This window comes from Muntiacus reevesi, chromosome 13 (genome assembly GCF_963930625.1).
Source record: "Muntiacus reevesi chromosome 13, mMunRee1.1, whole genome shotgun sequence".
Lineage (NCBI taxonomy): Eukaryota > Metazoa > Chordata > Mammalia > Artiodactyla > Cervidae > Muntiacus > Muntiacus reevesi.
In genome coordinates, this window is record NC_089261.1 from 57,447,471 (window position 1) to 57,467,466 (window position 19,996).

The 19,996-nt window shown below is 36.8% G+C and overlaps 1 protein-coding gene across 2 annotated transcripts in view; it reads right to left on the reverse strand.

Annotated features, from left to right (window-relative positions):
• Window positions 1-19,996, reverse strand: part of ANAPC10 (anaphase promoting complex subunit 10) — a 77,836-nt gene that overhangs the window by 39,655 nt on the left and 18,185 nt on the right. The window contains exons 3-5 of one of the 2 annotated variants that reach the window (XM_065903876.1): window positions 13,981-14,071; window positions 3,767-3,887; window positions 2,163-3,571 (exon numbers count right to left, since the gene is read on the reverse strand). In XM_065903876.1, coding sequence (XP_065759948.1) covers window positions 3,398-3,571; window positions 3,767-3,887; window positions 13,981-14,071 — 386 coding nt within the window. In that variant the 3' untranslated portion in view covers window positions 2,163-3,397. Of the gene's footprint in view, window positions 1-2,162; window positions 3,572-3,766; window positions 3,888-13,980; window positions 14,072-19,996 lie in introns of those variants that run through there. The other variant, XM_065903875.1, reaches the window with a different exon arrangement.

The following is a 19,996-nucleotide window of genomic DNA, read 5'->3' on the forward strand; positions in this document are numbered from 1 at the left end:
CGATTAACAACGTTGTCATAGTTTCAGGTGGACAGCAAAGGAACTCAGCCATATATACACATGTATCTATTCACCCAGTTAGAAAACTGAAAAGACTTTAAATTTTCTTAGATTTTTAGCTGGGGATGTATTCTAAAATGATCATAATACATAATAGTATTCTGGTTCCTCACGATAAACAACAAAAAATTTCCTTCACAAATATTTTCCCTTCTGAGGGCAAAGGAAAAGAACAACATTAAACCAAAACATAATGCTAAAATACAAGGGATTTAAATAGTTAAAGAGAAACTATATCTTTATCTGAAAACATCTCTAGAATAACCTCCTGGACAACATGAACATGATTTCTTGCATAAAAGTAACAGCACTGAGATTAAATATATTGAAAAGATGATGACACAGACTCTGAAATGCTAAATTCTTACTTCCATATAGAAACAGTCTCTTCTGCAGAAGCAATAAACTATAAACACACAATGTCTTTAGGCTGTTGATTTCCGATTTGTGTAGGATAGGTAATTTTGAAAACAGGGGAGCAGAATGAGCAGCATAAATAAATTCAACTGTGGTACGAAAAATGTTCTAATTGGCCAAACCCAGTGTCACTATCTTGCATCCATTAGACAGAAAGTCTGAACTTAATTTCTGTTTTAAGTTCCTCTTTAGGAATACAGGTTAAAATATGCATTCTAGAATAGTAAAGGAAGGGCCTGATCTTTTTGCAGAGATTTTTCAACAGAGGAAACAAAGATCTACATATAATGTCATACTTTATAACTGAAATGGAAGAAAATGTATGCTAGAAAACTAGTACTAGCTGGATAAACAGGATGACTGGTAAGTTTTTCTCACCCTGAACTATAATTTTTTTCAAAGTTGCTATTTCAAATCAATAACAAAGTTACAGAAAACAGGCTTTAGAGTGCTTCAAGTAAACAAATCCATAATTTCTAGTAAAAAAGGAAAACCTATTAAAACACTCCAATACACACTACACCCTCCGGTGGGCAGGCATCCATGGAAAAATATAAAAAGATTTAGTTGGATTTTCCACTCAGTTAAATCAGTCCTATAACTAATAAAATGATGGTTCTGAAAACCTCATAAAAGTTCACACTATTTTAATCACTTGTCTTAGTAACTGAGTTAGAAAAAGCAAAGATTTTTTAAAAGTAACAATTTAGATGTTATAGAGGAGTAACGTTAAGAAAATAAAATCATGCTCTGCTTATCTTTCCTTGAAAAACAAAGTGCTATCAAATTCTTAACTTCTTTAACTTACAAAAGAAAAAAGGTAAACAGAATAAATCACATGTAAAGATGTATAATTAAAGATAAAAGTATTCTTTATACTATGAGCTGCAAAGGCAGCACTAATATTTTAAAGCAAAATCCAAAAATTATGGTTCCTTAGTGAGAACTGTGGCAGAGAAACAGTATGTTCATTAAGTTTTTCAGGAAAACAACTTACATTATCACCTGGTAATATTTATTATTATTGGTCTCATGAGGCTATGTGGTCACTACACAGAAATATAAACACACTTAGAGACTATTTAAAAGAGCCCTTATTCTATATGGCTAATGTTTCATGACTTAAATGATATAACAAAAGCAAAGACAAGATTTAAAGTATTCTACAATGGTCCAAATATTCTTTAATGTTTCTATAATTTACAAATACAAACATATATTTAACACATATCGAGAAATCAGACATGAAGACTACAGTTCCCAAAATGCATTAAAGAATTTTTTAATACACTCTTGAAAAAACTAGTGCAACTAGGACTACTTGAGGTATTCAACTTAATCGCCACGTTTAGAACAGCAATTAAAGGACAACAGTGACATCTAGTGGACATTATAAATATATACCATATGTATCTTGAACCAAACCCTTCTTCCTAATGTTTTCCTTATTTCAACCTGTTTGACAACCTTTATGACAAATCTTTAGTTCTAAATCAAAACAAGCTGACTCTGCTCCCAAAGGCTTCTCAATATGAGTGACCCAATCATGTGATAAATATAAAATGATTAATAATTGAAATATAAGAAGTACATATCTCAAGGCTTTAAGCATTAAATGTATCAAATACATGACTAATTGACTAATAAAAGTCTAGCAAATGGTCCAATATGACTATGATAATAAAATTTTTAATGATTCTGAATGAAAAAAGTAAAAGTTGAAAAAAATGTAAATGAAGAAAATTCAGAGCTGATCTCTTTATGAATTTATTCAAGCACAGGAAATACAAATTAACCAGCATGGTCTGTCAGGAGAAAATAAGAGATGTTTTTAAACTAGAATAAGACTCTCTCTTTTATGGAAATCTTTCAAAACCAAATTAGTCCTTGAGGAAATTTATAGAAATACTCTTTAAAAATAAAGGAAGATAACTCTGGAAGAAGACCAAGTATTCATCTCAAAAAGCAATGAATTTATTTCAAAGAAGATCAAACAACAATAATACCTGTGGACAATATACTTACTTATTATTTGTTAATGTATAAGCAAATTTCACAACAGGGAAATATTGCACTTAATGAGAAAACAATGAAAGTACATACGATTTTTATTAAGTATTCTACTACTAACTCAGGGAAGAAATATAAACGTAGACAGATCTAAATTATAAACACCAAGTCAGAGTCCAGGCCACAATTTAACTCAAAGTCTTTCAAAAATTATAGGTCCTAGATTTCTCAGAACCACCTAATTTAAAAGATTTTAATGACTATTTGAGCTCAAAGATTTTCTGAAAAGAAAAAATGCAAATAAGGGTCACGATTTTCCCCCATTTCAAAATCATTGAAAATATCTCTGGAATGTAAATATTTGGGGATTAATAAAATTCAGGTCACAAAAGCACGGTCCTATTGGCTTCAGAAAGTTGTCAGAAGATAAATAAATTGTAGTTTATTCAAACAATGGATTACAACTCAGGAATCCAAAAAATGAAGTACCGATACATGCAACAACATGGATGAATCTCAAAAAAATTAGGCTGAGCGGAAGAATCTTTACATAAACTTATACTCTGTATGATTCCCTTTATATGACATTCTAGAACAGGCAAAACTGATCTGTGGTATGAATGAATGAACAAACAAAATCACAACAGTTACCACTGAGGGTAAGACAGATATGGGGACTGACTAGAAAGAAATATGAGGTAATTTTCTGGGTAATGCAAAGTTCTGTATCTTAACAGGATTTGGGGCTATACAGATGTATCATACATTTGTCAAAACTCACTAAATAATATAATTAAGAGCTGTACAAAACTTACATAAATTTTACCTTAAAAAATGAACCTTTAGAAATATTAACAACTCTAGTTATCATATGCCATGCTAAAGTATTTGGGGTGAAATGTAGAAATATCTATAACCTATTTTGAAATGCACATAAGAATGAGATAATGAACAGATTATAGTAAAGCAAATACAGCAAAACACTAACAACTGTATAGTCTAGAATATGAGTATGAGTATGTTGGGGTTCACTGTTTAGTTCTTTCAGCTTTTCTGTATATCTGAAATTTTCCATAATAAAATACTGGAGAAAAAATATAGATAACAATCAGAAATCAGAAGAAAATTAAAAATATAAAAAATATAAAGTGTTTTCTAAAATATTAACACATTCCCTTTTATAAATTAACATTTTAATCTGTTTAATGTTGAAAGTGACCATCTTTTAAAACAGCAAATGTTACTGGACAAAATATTTTTAAAAATTTTAAAGACATACCCGAATTTCTTGAAGGTTGTGAAAATTATTTCCTACTCTGACTGAGATCTTGCTTGGAGTGTAGCTTTCATCAGATTTGTAATCTGCATAAATACATAATGTCTTCACTGTTGTTTTTCTTCTAAAAGCAATAAAGTAAAAACAACATGCTTTTATCATGTGGAAAGATTATATCCCAAACATCTTCTGATTTTAAAAGTCATATTTTGCTAAAATTAGTATTTAGATCAATGATTTCCATGTTCTTTAACAATAATAAAAAAGAATAACATGTGAAAAAAACATATACACGTTACTTTTATAGACATCTCTCACCTAGAACAAGGTCAAGAGCAAGATGCTAAAGAAGGACCAGTTAAGCAAAGTAGGTACCTTAGAGTACAAATAAGCACTAAGAGTTTCAGTTCTCCTCACTTGTGTTTTAGACAAAGAAAATTATGCTAACAAGCTTGGTTTTCTTTTCTAGTTAGTAATTACTTAATTTCCTACGTTCATACTTGAAAATAACTAGCTAAGGGAGAAACTAAGTCTAGCAAAGACTAGTTTAAAAACTAGAAAGTATAATCTTATTACTTAATGCAAGAAATAAAACTCTACTCTTTTAAAATATACATCTTAGAAAAATAAGTAGACTATGTAATAAAAATTAATCTCAGAAAACTGCTAGTGGCCAAAAAAAAAAGAAATTAAAATATGTTCAATCTCCAATAATCAAAGAAACAGGAAATTAAAACATAGACATTGATTTTTTTATCATATTGGGAAATATGAAAATAACTGATAATACCCAAATATGATTAGGAAAACATACATTCATGGCTATTTAGTAGATGTAAAACCTTTGACTCACAAAGAACTTCTCAGAATGCATTAAAAGACAACAATAACAAAACTACTATAAAACAGATAAAGAGAAATGTTTATTGTCCTGCAGTTAAGTCACTGAAAAATTATAAATAACCTGAATGTCCATCTCAACAGAGAATTAGCTAAACAAATTACAATACACCAATTCAATGAAATATTACACAACTATTTAAGATATACATAGATAGTTAAAGAAGGGGAAAAAGCAGATTATAAAACAGACTGAAAAAAAGGATGTCATTTTGGGAAAAACAAAAAATTTTTAAAATCATATAAACCTACATACATACAGAAAAAGGCCTATATAGAACCATACAAAAATAGTAAAAGTATTTTGATGGTGTAGAGCTTATTTTCTTTTTTATGATTTCTATTTTCTGATTAATGTTTTAAAATAAGCATGTATTATTTTGGTCATTGGGGGAAAAAACAGACAATTCAAACATCAACCAAAATAACCATTAAGAAGTCTATTTCAACGTGATTTAAAAGTTAAGATCTGGTATAAACTGGCACTCGCTTAATAACAATGAGCTACTTGAACAGAATCAGTCTGTGTCAAAAGTCGGTCTATAAAAACAGCAGGGGATCTATAGCTTAGTGAGGGGACCAAACTTCTATAGCCTAAGCTTTTCATCAGAAAGGAATGGGGAAAGTTAAGGGCTGTTCCTCAAGTAATAAAGACAGATCAAGATGTAAAACGCTAAATACTCAGGAATTGCTGACAGGATAAATGCCATTACCAGATTTTCAAAAGAGGCCAGCGGAGCGGTATCAAACAGACATCATTCTCTGTCTGCTGGGCCAGGAAGGAGACAGGAGGGGAAACACAGGAAGAAGGGGAAATTTTGAAGGGCGTACAAAAAATCTTTTCCCTGATACACCAGCCATAAACAGGCAGTGAAAGGTCTTTCTTATCGTGGAAAGATCAAAGATCATGAAGATGACTCTTAAGGATTCCTTTTTCTTTCTTAACAAAGGCAGATCTAAAGGACCAAACTTTCTGCTCAGAAAAATTTCATCTCTGTTATTAAATTCAGGATAATTTAGTCACTGAACCTAAAGATAATCAGTTAGGTTAGAAAGGCAAAGGATAATAACAACACTAATGATTATAAACACAACAGCAACAGCAGAAACAGTGAGTGAATAAGTGAATATACTCTGTGTCTGACCCAGAATCAATGTTTTATATATATATTATCTCATTGACTCCTCAACCCTGTGATATAGGAACTATTATCACCTCAATTTTACTGATTAAAGGGGGAGGGGAAAAAAAAGTAACACTCAGGTTAGTAACTGGCTTAAGGTCACAAAACTAGTAAGTGAGCAGAGTCGGAGTTCACACGTGTCTCCCTGCCTCACAGGATCTTAACCACCATCATCTTTCTATTAATTGTATTTTAGCTTATTCAACAGTGCTGTTGACACCATTTAACAGTAGCGTGGAGATGTTTATAATTCTTTAAATTTGATCCACATCACGGGTTCTTACCCTCAGGACTATGCTTTAATGGCTCAGTCATGTCCCACTCTTTGCAACCCCATGGACTGTAGCCTGCCAGGCTCCTCTGTCCATGGGGTTTCCCAGGCAAGAATATTGGAGTGGGTTGCCATTTCGTTTTCCAGGGGATCTTCCCCACCCAGGGATGGAACCTGGGTCTCCTGCACTGCAGGCAGATTCTTTACCAACTGAGCTACCAGTAAGCCAGGTCTATGTAGCCCCAGAAATCATAGGTATAACATACTATATGTGTAGTTTCATTAGATTTGAGAAGCAAACTGTGCCTCACCAAAAATTTAAAACTATTCCTCCATAAAACCTTTTAAAGTTATTTACAAATTTTATCTCATGGTAAATTTAAAAAATAATATTGCATAGAAAATCATGCTGTTTGTCCAATGGCAATGCATGTGGGAAGGGTAAATACACAAAGATTATGAGACAGTGCCAGCTACTCAAATTGCTCAAATCATCATAATAATCACCATAACTGAATGCTTACTATATGCCAGGCATCTTAGGATGAAGTACTGTAAAAAGGGAGAAGAAAGAGTGTAATACTCTCATTCTGATGACATAGGTAATCTTCCCAGCCTTTCTCTATGCCCTCACCCACTACTCTCCCCCTTCTCTGAGAAGAGTTTGGCAGGAAGCAAACACGCGCTTAGATCCTTCACACCACACATTCAATAGGGGCTGGCTCCACCTGTCTAGCGCTTTCATGACTGGCTGGGTAAGTCTGTTTAATTTTAGGGTTCAATATTATTGAACCCTAAATATAGTTTGCCAGGCCTAAAATATTTACTGTCTACCCCATTACAAAGAGTGTGCTGACTTCTACCCTAGAGTAAAAGGTAGTCTAGGTTCCCGGTAAAGAGGCTTAAAGTCAAGCCTAAAAAAGATCAAGTTGATTCTTTTTTTTAATAAAGAAACTCGGGTTTTTGTTTTTTTTTTTGCTGAGCTGGGTCTTTATTGCTGCTTGGGGTTTTCTCTAATTGCAGTGTTTGGGCTTCTCATTGCCGTGGCTTTTCTTTTGCAGAGTACAGGCTCTAGCGCGCACAGGCTTCAGGCGCTGTGGCACGTGGGCTGAGCAGCTGTGCGGCCCAGGCTCTAGAGAACAGGCTCAACAATCGTGGTGCACAGCAGGTGGTACCTTTCCGGACCCGGGATCAAACCCATGTCTCCTGCATCGGCAGGTGGGTTCTTTACCACTGAGCCACCAGGGAAACCCCATCAACTTTATTCCTGAGTAACCTAGCTGACTGCCAGAGCAAAGTCTAATTCCCTTTAAAAAGAAAAATCTAACACTCAACTTGGTAAAGTTTACTATATCCAGCACCTAATCAAAAATTACTATGAAGAATCAGAAAAACATGATCCATAATGACGAAAAAGCAGTCAATTAAGGCAGCTGAAGAAAACACAGAAATGATGGAATTAAAACATAGCAACTTAAAAAGAGAAAACATAAATATGTATCTATAGGTATATAACAAGCCACCTCAAAACTTAATGACTTTAAAAAATAATCTTTTGGTTTGTTTATGAGTCTGGAATTGGGACGGGCCCAGAAGGGAAGGCTCCACGTAGCACCGGGTGTGACTGCCTTGACAGCTGGAGGATGTGCTTCCAGGTGGCTCACCAACACAGCCGGCAAGCTCTGCTGCTTGTCAGATGGGAGCTTAGCTGAGGACTCGGGTTTTGATTAATTTTTTTACGGGTTTCTCTATTTCATATAGGTCTTCTCATAGCATGGTAAATGAGTACCAAGGGAAAGAATCCGTTAACGAGACAGAGAACAAGGAAGAAACTGACTTTTATGACCAGGTCTTAGAAATAACAGTATTATAACATCCATATTCTATTAGACAGGAAATCCACAAAGGCCTGACTAGTTTCAAGAGTGGAGACATAGATGCCATCTCTTGATTAGGAAGCAGCAAAGCTAAAGAAAAGCATATGCAATGGGAAATAATAATGTGAAGTGGCAGTCGCTCGGTCGTGTCCAATTCTTTGCGACCCCATGGACTGTAGCCCGCCAGGCTCCTCTGTCCATGGGATTCTCCAGGCAAGAATATTGGAGTGGGTTGCCATTTCCTTCTCCAGAATAATGTGAACATACTGGAAAATACTGTCTCCCTTTCCTGGAAATCACAGGGTGGGACTGCAAGTTCCAACCTTCTGGTCATATGGCTGATTCTCTCCAAAACTAGCTCCCACCCTTGAGTGGAATCCAAAAGTCCCCTTCCCTTAAGTGTTTTCAAGTACCTGAGAGCAAGAAGTCAAATATCATCCCATTGCTCTTATCATTCAGGAAATTCCAAGGGTTTAGGGAGCTGTAAGCCAGGAAGTATGAATGAAGACCAAGTATATATGAGACATCTGAAAAACCAAGTATGTATTTTTCTTACAAATCACACTATTGTGATAACAAAATATTGATAACAACTTTGGGCCAATAAATTAGATGAATTTTGAAAACAACTTATCAAAACTGATTCAATAAAACAGATCATCAACAAGAACCTACTATTTAACATGATGAAAAACCTCTACTCAATATTCTGTAATAACCCATATAGGAAAAGAATCTGATAAACAGTGAATACATATATATATACACACACATATATATATAATTTAATCACCGAGCTGTACACAATATTGTAAATCAACTATACCCATATATATAATAAAAATTACACTAAAAAGTAATTTTAAAACCTGCTGACAACTGAGGCATAAAAACTATACTTTTCTGGAGGGAGAAATGTATCAATGAAATGGGAGGGAAACTGATATTTAAAACCTGTGCTATGGCAAAAAAGAAAGCTGATTCAGGCATAGACAATAAATTAAATAATGAATTGTACGTTTGGAAAAAACAACTTCACGTGAAGTTCCCTGGGAACGGATCGCTCCGGTGGTTAGTTTTATCAAATATCTGAGCAAGTGCTGTGCTGCCCTTAGTTGTTCAGTCATATCCGACTCTGTGCAACCCCATGGGCTGAGCCCACGAAGCACCTCTGTCCACGGGGATTCTCCAGGCAAGAATATGGGGAGTGGGTTGCCATGCCCTCCTCCAGGGATCTTCCCATCCCAGGAATCAAACCCAGGTCTCCTGCACTGCAGGCAGATTCTTTACCATCTGAGCCACCAAGGAAGCCGATCTAAATAAGAAATAATAGCAATTCTACATGAATCCTAGTGAACCTGCCTGCCAATGCTGAAGGCATAAGAGATGCAGGTTTGATCCCTGGGTCAGAGGAGATCCCTGGAGAAGGGCATGGCAACCCACTCCAGCATTCTTGCCTGGAAAATTCCATGGACAGAGGAGCCTGGTGGGCTACAGTCCATGGGGTCGCACAGAGTTAGACATGACCGAAGCAATCTAGCACACGTAGACTAAAAAGCAACAGAAAAGAACAATGAAACTAAAAGCTGTTTATGTGAAAAGATAAACAAAATTGATAAATCCTTAGCCAAACTCATCAAGAAAAAAAGTGGAAGGGACCAAATCAATAAAATCAGAAATGAAAAAGGAAAAGTTATAATCAACAGCACAAAATACAAAGAATTGAAAGAGAACACTATAAGCAACTAATAAAAGGGACAACCTAGAAGAAATGGACAAATTCTTAGAAAGATACAACCTCCCAAGACTGAACCAGGAAGAAATAGAAAATATGAGCAGATGAATTCCCAGTACTGAGACTGAATCAGTAATTTAAAAACTCTCAACAAGTAGAAGTCTAGGACCAGACGGCTGCAAAGGTGAGCCAGGAACTATGAACTTCATTTGGAGAAGAGTTAACATGTTTTTCTTAAACTATTCCAAAAAACTGCAGAGGGAGAAATACTTCTAAACTCATTCTATGAGGACATCATCACTCTGATACCAAAAGTGGACAAAGATACCACAAAAAAGGAAAATTATAGGCCAATAGCACTGATGAACATAGGTGCAAAAATTCTCAATAAAATATTAGCAATCCGAAACCAACAATACAGTAAAAAGATCATACATCACAATCAAGTGGATTTATCCCAAAGATGCAAAGATATTTCAATATCCTCAAATTAATCAATGAAATACACATTAACATATTGAAGAATAAAACAATATCATCATCTTAAGAGATGTAGGAAAAGTTTTTGATAAAATTCAACATCCAGTTATGATAAAACTCTTCAGAAAGTGGGCATAGAGGGAACATACCTTAACAGAATAAAGGGCATATACAACAAACCCACAGCTAACATCATAGTCAATGGCGAAAAATTGAAAGCATTTCCTCTAAGATCATGAACAAGACAAGGATGCCCACTCTCACCACTTTTATTTAACATAGTTTTGGAAGTCCTAGCCACAGCAGTAAGAGAAGAAAAAGAAGTAAAAAGAATTCAAATTGGAAAAGAAGTAAAACTGTTACTGTCTGCAAATTACATGATGCTATACCTAGAAAATCCCAAAGACACTACTGAAAAACCACTACAGTGCATCAGCGAATTCAGTAAAGTTGCTGGATACTAAGTTAATAGACAGAAATCTATTGCATTTCTATATACTGCAATGAAATATCAGAAGAGAAATTAAGGAAATAATCTCATTTATCATCACATCAAACAAGAATAAAATACCCAAGAATAAACCTACCTAAGAAGGCAAAAGACCTGTACTCCAAAAGCTGATCATCATAAGATGGTGATGAAAAAAATTAAAGACAACACACACGGATGGAAAGATATACTGTGTTCCTGGATTGGAAGAATCATTATTGTTAAAATTACCATAACACCAAGGCAATCTACAGATTCAATGCTATCCCTATCAAATTACCAATGGCATTTTTCAAAGAATTAGAACAAAACATTTTTAAAACTTGTATGGAAACACAAAGATGCCAAATAGTCAAAACAATCTTCAGAAAGAACGGAGCTGGAGGAATGACACTCCTTGACTTTAGACTACTACAAAGCTACAGTCATCAAAACAGTATAGTACCAGCACAGAAACAGACATGTAGATCAACAAAACAGGACAGAAAGCCCAGAAACAAATCAGTGTGTGACTGTGTGCTGTGCTAAGTGACGTCAGTCATGTCCGACTCTGCGACCCTATGGACTGTAGCCCACCAGGCTCCTCTGTCCAAGGGATTCTCCAGACAAGAATACTGGAGAGGGCTTCCATGCCCTCCTCCAGGGGATCTTTCTGATCCAGGGATCGAACCTGCATCTCTTGCATCTTCTGCATTGGCAGATGGGTTTTTTTACCACTAGCACTACCTGGGAAGCTCTAAAGCCATGCACTTATGGTCAATTAATCTGCAGCAAAGGAGGCAAGAATATACAATGGAGAAAAGATGGCCTCTTCAATACATGGTGTTGGGAAAACTGGACACCTATATGTAAAAGGATGAGATTAGAACATTCTCTAACACAACACACAAAAATAAATTCAAAATGGATTAAAGACCTAAATGTAAGACCAGATACTGTAAAACTCCTGGAGGAAAACATACAACACTCTATGACATATGTTGCCACAATATATTTTTGGATCTGTCTCCTAAAGGAAATTAAAAAAAAAAAATACACAAAAGGAACCTAATAAAAGCTTTTGCATAGAAAAGGAAACTATATACAAAATGAAAAGACAACCTACAGATGGAGAAAATGTTTGCAAATGATGCTACCAACAAGGGATTAATTTCTAAAATACACAAACAATTCATAAGGCTTAATTAAAAAAAAAAAAAAAAAAAAAACTCAATCAAAAACTGAGCAGAGTACCTAAAAAGATATTTCTCCAAAGAAAACATACAGATGGCCAACAGGCACATGAAAAGATTCTCAATATCACTAATTATTAGAGAAATCAAATCTACAATGAGGTATCACCTCATACCAAATGGAATGGCTATCATTAAAAAGTCTACAAATAATAAATGCTGGAGAGGGTGTGGAGAAAAAGGAACCCTCCTACATGGTTGGTGGGAATGTAAACTGGTGCAGTCACTATGGAGAAAAATATGAGGAAAGAAGTGAAAGTTGCTCAGTCGTGTCTGACTCTTTGCAACCCCATGGACTATACAGTCCATAGAATTCTCCACTCCAGAAGGGATCTTCCCAACTCAGGGATTGAACCCAGGTCTCCCGCATTGCAGGTGGATTCTTTACCAGCTGAGCCACCAGACAAGCCCAAGAATAATGGCGTGGGTAGTCTATCCCTTCTCCAGGGGATCTTCCCGACCTAGGAATTGAACTGGGGTCCCCTGCATTGCAGGCAGATTCTCTACCAACTGAGCTATCAGGGAAGCCCTAGAGAACAGTATAAAGGTTCCTTAAAAAAGCTAAAACTTGAGTTACCATATGATCCAGGAACCCCAATCATGGGCATATATCTGGAGAAAACTATAATTCAAAAAGATTGAGGTACTTCAATGTTCACTGCAGCACAATTCATAATAGTCAAAAGATGGAAGAAACTTAAATGTCCAAAGACAAATGGATAAAGACGATGTAGTATATACGCACAATGGGATATTACTCAGTCATAAAGAAGCACGAAATAATGCCATTTGCAGCAACATGGATGAACCTAGAGATTGTTATATTAAGTGAAGTAAGTCAAAGACAAATATCAAATATCACTCACAAGTAGAATCTAACAAAATGATATAAATGAACTCACTTACAAAACAAATCCATGTATTAACAGAAAACAAATGTACGGCTGCCAGAGAAAACAGCAGGGCGGTGGGGGAGGGGAGGGCAGACAGAGAAATTAGGAGTCTGGGATTAACATACATACACTATTGTGTGTAAAATAAACAAACAAGGAACTTTACAATTACTAATTAGAACAGCTAAATTCAGTGATCATGCACTGCCTACAGCTGCTTTCATGCTATAATGGCATTAATGAGTAGTTGCAACAGAGACCAGACAGCACAAAAGGCCTAAAATATTTACTATCGGGTTTTTTCATAAGAAATGCATTGATCTGTATTCTAGGACAATAAAAACAAACTAAAAATACTATGCTACAGAATGTTAAAATAGATGGTGCATATGAAGCAAGATAAGCAAGTTAACTGGTTTCTACCCATCAATAAATTCAAAGCAACTGACAAACACATGGCTGTGTTTCATTTACACCAAAATTAAGCATTTAAAAACTGAAAGTGTCCTTAGAGGTAATAAGTTAGAATAAAGTTTTCTTCCAAATGGAAGTACAAATATGAGAAGTTACATGAATGGTTTATACCTAACGAACTTACCATCATCACTTCTGGTATACTTCAAGCAATTCATTAAGGCATTGCATTGAGTCATAAGCAAAGCATATTTTTCTGATATAAATCATATTGCAAAGCATATCTGACAAATATCTACATAAAAGGAACTGTGTAAATACCATGAGGAATACATAAAGAAAACAACAAGGTCCTACTATATATAGCACAGAGACCTATTAATATATTCAATATCATATGATAAAATCATAATGGAAAAGAATATTCTAAAAAAAGAATGTATGTGTATAAGTGAATCACTTTGCTGTATGGCAGAAATTAACACAATGTTGCAAATCAACTATACGTCAACAAAAAGTATTGATTAAATGGGGAAAAAAAGAATTCATAAAGGATAAGACAGAGTAAACTTAAAACACAGAATCTAATTGAGTAGAAAAGTAATCTCTGAGGCTTATAAAGAGCAGAGTTAAGTGTACTTCACTATAATTCCTATATTTCTTTAAATTTTATGTCAATAAAATCAACTTCTTTGTCCACTTATAACCTATACAAATTGAAAAATTAAAAAAATGTATTACCTGAATTGTATGTTCACTAAATGAGGCTGGGAGCCATCTGATTGCCAGTAAGTTTCTAGATTGTCATCTCGTAACTGATCCACTCCAAATCCTAAAATCACAAGTGACAATGAATTCTCATGAAAAAGGAAGAGCCATATATTCAAAACATAAAACTACTATATATATTTGTCCAGCAAGTTTGATAAAGAGGATGGTGAGTACTGTGAAATTTAAATTAACCAAAGTTCTCTCACCCTCTTAACCAGCCCTCAATTCTCAGAAGCATAAAAAATTAATAAACATAAATCTCAATTAAACAGAGTTGAGAGACCAGACGGGGAGTTCTAATACCCTGTGACCATAACAGAACCAAAACGAAGAAGACAGACTCCTCTCCTTTCCTGGCAAGGACTCAGTCAGTGAAAAATCTTGGGCTTTTTGTTTATTAAAGCTCTCCCACTTCTTTTTCCTCCCTACAAAAGGGTGCTACTTCCCTTCACTGCGGGAACTGCACATGGTGTATTGTGGTTGCAGACCCTGAATTGCAATCCTCTGCTGGTCCTAAGCAAACCCATCTTTGCTGGAGAAATACCTGGCAGAATATTTATGTCAGAACAAATATTGTGAAATATTTGTTCTGAGAAGTGGCCCAAAGGTTCAGGACTGGTGAGCAAACAGGTGCAATACCCACAGTGAACCCACTCACTGTTTTGTTGATGACCCTGGAGTTTAAGTAAGTCTTTCTCTTGGATTCTGAGCACATGCCCTCTTTGCATTTGAAGCTCTCCAGGCTTTATTCAGGATCTATCCTAAGGTTCCATCTCTTTAGTTACGGTTTCATCTCTTTGGTTAAGGCTTCATCTCTTCAGTTAAGGCTTTGTTTTGTATACAAGTATTCATTTGGCAGGTCACTCTAATTTTGAGATCAGAATGTTTCAACCAAAGCTGGCTGAAAATACCTTTGACCCATTCATTTGGGAACAGGGGCTGTTTCCCTGAAACTGTTCCAGTTTTCTTCATCCTACTCCTTTGGAAGGGGCTCTCCTCTGGAAACTGGCTAAAAAAAAAGTCTTTGGCCTGCCTCCTCCAAACCAAGTTGTCTCCTTCAAACTGGCTGGAATTAGCCTGCAAAGTTGTTTGAATTGAGCTGTCTGTGCTGTAAGCTGTTTGGAAATTGTTTTTTTACTCCAGAGAAAATCTTCAGAGAAATGAGATCCTAGTTATCTAAACATTTTGAGTGTGCCCGCCCCCTAGGACGACTCCAGATGATTTTATGTTTAAAAGCCGAAGTCATTCCTCAGGCACATTTCTAACTAAATGGACCAACCTGACCAAAGGCAATTTAGAATATCAACAGCCATTACAGAGAACTTTTGAAATTCCTAATTTAATTTCCTTAGAGCTGAATTGGACTACAATAGCTCAAAACTTTCCAGAACTGAGTGTAATGCTTATTTTGATTGGTATTTTTGAGGCTCCACAACATTATCAAATTTTAAGATGAACTGAGGCAAACAAATGATTAAAGAAAGATAAAATGGCTCCTGAAGCCTCAGGCTCTTCTTCCTTGGCTGGTCGGAGGTGCCACCTCAGGCACCATCTTGTCACCCTCCCGCAGCTTCTGTGGCCAGACTCCACCTCTGGTCCATCTTCCTCTTTCTCTTCGGTGCTGACGACACCTCCTCTGTTCCTTTAATTCCCCCACGCTAATTCTCTCGCCAACCTTCCCCTTGTCTTTTAAACTCTGCCAACTCCCTTTTCTTTAGAATTTGTCAGAATGTTCCTCTTTAAGCCTCCTAAGGATCTAGAGGCTAAACCCTTAATTTCTTTTTTGGGGGGTAAAGAAGTATGTCTTCTCTTTATTTGTTAAAATTTATTTTAATTGGAGGCTAATTACTTTACAATATTGTGGTGGTTTTTGCCATACATTGACATTAATCAGCCATAGGTGTACATGTGTCCCCCATCCTGAACCCCCCCTCCCACCTCCCTCCCCATCCCATCCCTTAGCATCATCCCAGTGCTCCGGCCCTGTGCACCCTGCCTCATGCATCAAACCTGGACTGGCGATCTACTTCACATACAGTAATATACATTAAACCCTTAATTTCTTATACTCCCTGGACCAAAACTGAACTGCAAGCCATACTCAAAAATGATCCCAAAGTAATTGAAGATTCTTACATATTTGCTAAGGAATTTAATACAGTCATTAAAACTTACCAACCTGGTTTCTCTGAGTCCTATCAACTAGTTCATAGATAATTGGTAAAGGCCAGGGCCAGCACTGAATGAAAACCACTAATTGGGAAAATCCTGAAAGGTCTCTAGAATTCCAACTGGGAGACCATCCTGCCAACTTATTATGTGACCAGCCTCAAGCAACCGACAGACAACTTCATTGAACAATTCCTGGGGCTTTTCCAAAGCCTGTTGATTGGAACAAAACTCAGACTTACATACAAAAATCTGATGAACCTGCTTATGATTATTATAACCAACTTCTAATTGTTTCTGAAGAAAATCCTGGCCGTCCATCTGAATGCTGATCCCACTCAGGTCACCTCTACTTGTTTATTAATGGGCTGATTCTTTCCCCCTTAGAATGGGGAACTGTGTTCACTCCAGATACAGTTAATCTGGTGAGCTAGTTCTCTTGCATTTTACATGAGTCATCTCAAAGGAAGACTGACTGAATTCTTAATTTTCAATTCTAGCAAATGAAGGCACCTAAACAGAACCAAAATCCTCCTAGTTTCTGCTACTATTACAAAGAGTTACGACACTGGAAAAAAAAGACTATTCCAAATTTAAGCACTTTAGGTGCTTTCCGCCCTCTAATCAGCCTTTCCGGTGTCCTCCGAATTTTCAGTGATAGGGGTCTGAGGAGCTACAGGAACTCTTCTCAATCCTCTCAGTTAGTCGGGAGAAACATTTCTCCAGAATGGGAAGGAATCTCTTCCAGTCCTGACCGTAGAGCCACTCTCTATACCCCACTACTATAAAACAGCCCCTGTCCCTGAGAACTAATAAAACAGTGCAAGTAGTGGGGATCTCTGGTCACCCTCAGGAGGTTCCTATCTCTGAACTTCTCCCTTCCGTCTAGGCCCTTTGAAGAGTTAAGACTTTTTTTCCCTCAGCTCCTCCACCACTATTCATTCATTAGGGGCCGAGACTTCTTAGAGAGTTATCATGCCAGAATTTCTTTCTTCCAAAAGGGAAAAATCATTAGAAACTGACAGCAGTCATCGAAATAACAAACTAGATGAATTAAATGACCCTTTGACATCTTTTGTTTGCTCCATCTCTGATGGTACTAGAGCAGATTTCAGAAACACCGATCATTTTGTCCCTATTAAATCAACTACTACCCTGACCAGTCCCAAATAGGAAAAGGAGTACGTCAGAGCTGTATGTTGTCACCCTGCTTATTTAACTTATATGCAGAGTACATCATGAGAAACGCTGGGCTGGAGGAAGGACAAGGTGGAATCAAGATTGCCAGGAGAAATATCAATAACCTCAGATATGCAGATGACACCAACCCAAGGCAGAAAGTAAAGAGGAACTAAACAGCCTCTTGATGAAAGTGAAAGAGGAGAGTGAAAAAGTTGGCTTAAAGCTCCACATTCAGAAAACTAAGATCATGGCATCCGGTCCCATCACTTCATGGCAAATAGATGGGGAAACAGTGGCTGACTTTGTTTTTCTGGGCTCCAAAATCACTGCAGATGGTGACTGCAGCCATGAAATTAGACGCCTACTCCTTGGAAGGAAAGTTATGACCTACCTAGACAGCATATTAAAAAGCAGAGACATTACTTTGCCAACAAAGGTCAAGGCTATAGTTTTTCCAGTGGTCATGTATGGATGTGAGAGTTGGACCATAAAGAAAGCTGAGCACAGAGGAATTGATGCTTTTGAACTGTGGTGTTGGAGAAGACTCTTGAGAGTCCCTTGAACTGCAAAGAGATCCAACCAGTCCATCCTAAAGGAGATCAGTCCTGGGTGTTCATTCAAAGGACTGATGTTGAAGCTGAAGCTCCAATACTTTGGCCACCTGATTCGAAAAGCTGACTCACTGGAAAGGACCCTGATGCTGGGAAAGATTGAGGGCAGGAGGAGAAGGGGAAGACAGAGGATGAGATGGATGGCATCACCGACTCGATGGACATGGGTTTGGGTAGACTCCAGGAGTTGGTAGACAGGGAGGCCTGGCGTGCTGCAGTTTCATGGGATCGCAAAGAGTCGGACACGATTGAGCTGAACTGAACTGAACTGAACCCTCCTTACGGGCAAAATCTTCAACTGATACTGACAAAATTCATAGCACATCTCCCATCAAGATTCAAACAACTCCTCAAAACCTCTTCCTAGAATTAATCAATACCTTATAAGTAAAAACCTCCTTCAAGGCATGAAGCCAATAATACAAGATTACAAGGTTCAAGACCTCATTATCCCTGTACTACTCCCATTTTACTGGTAAAGGTTTGTCCAGGACCTACTAGCAATAAATAACACTGTTATTTATCCCTGGACACCTTGTTGTTTCTAATCTTTGTATGTTACTAACATCCATTCCTCAGGAATAAATTCTTTAACTGTAACTGATTTATTCAGTGCATTCTTTAGTACTCCAGTTGATGAAGTGAGCCAATACCTTTTTGCCTTCAGTTGGGAAGAAATACAAGTCAACTAGATAATAAAGCCTCACGGTTTTACTGAGGGTTCGTCTTTTTTTGTCACAAATCCCAAAGGCTGGTCTGGATGACATAAAATTCCCTGGGGGTTCTGTCTGCTTTGTTGCAACATGTGAATGATTTGCTTCTTTGCTCTCCTTCTCAAGATTTCTCACAGGAAAACAGCCACCACTTAAAGCTCTCAGCCTTAAACCCTGTGGCAGAGGATACTCCCCACTTGCCTTAGAGCCATTACAGCCACTGCCCTTTTGGTTAATGTCACCAAAAAAATCATTGTGGAATCCCCTTTCATGCCTGATGCAGTAGAAGCTCTCCTGAATTCTCATATTCAACATTTCTCAATCAGCTGCCTCACTCCTAAAAAGTCCTTTGTACACTGTTCCTCACACAACTCTCTTACACTGTAAAAGCCTGAACCCAGGACTCTTTGCTCCTCACTCACTAATGAAGCCCTTCACAACTGCTTAATGCTGACAGACCACATCCTGACTCCTTATGATGACCTACAGGAGATTCCTCTAGGTAACTTTGACTTCTCATGGTTCACTGATGGTTATTTAAAAGGTGACAATGACAAATATTGTGTTGGGTAAGCAATTACAATTCCTCTTGATGCTGCTGAGGCAGCATCTTTACTATGGCTACTTCAGCCCAAAAAGCTGAATTATATACTCTTACATGATCCTGTACTTTAACCAAGGACAAAGTTGCCGTTACTTAGTGACAGCAGATACACTTTCAGAGTAGCTCAGGATTATGAAATGTTGTGAAACCAACATGATTTCCTTAATTACAGCAGAAATAAAATTTTAAATGGCCCCTATGTTCAGAAATTGAATGCAATACTTAACCTCTGCTTCAGCTATTAAGATTTGGGGGAATTCTAAACATGACTCTCTGGAAACTAAGGGAAATCACCTTGCTGATATTTCTGCAGGAATGCTGCCATTAAAGGGACCAACAGCAGTCAAACCTCTGTCACGGTCTACAAGGATATTTCTCCAAATGGTAATTTAGAAAAACTATTTAGAAAAGCCCAACAGTTGGCCTCAGAAAAGAAAAAAAAAAAGACTGGAAATTCAGTAACTGTTTGATAAAAAGAGAAAGCTCTGGTTTGAACCAAATAATAATCCAGTTTTACTAGAGACTCAAATTCCCACTCCCCACCATTGTACAAGAAGTAAACCACTGATCTGACACAATGATAGTCTTCATGAATCAATACTGGCGAGAAAACATTAACAAGGCTACAAAGAGTGCCTACCTCACTGGCTCCACTTGTCTGAGGTACAATCCAGGGAAGCTTGTTTGTACTACTCCTATACATATTA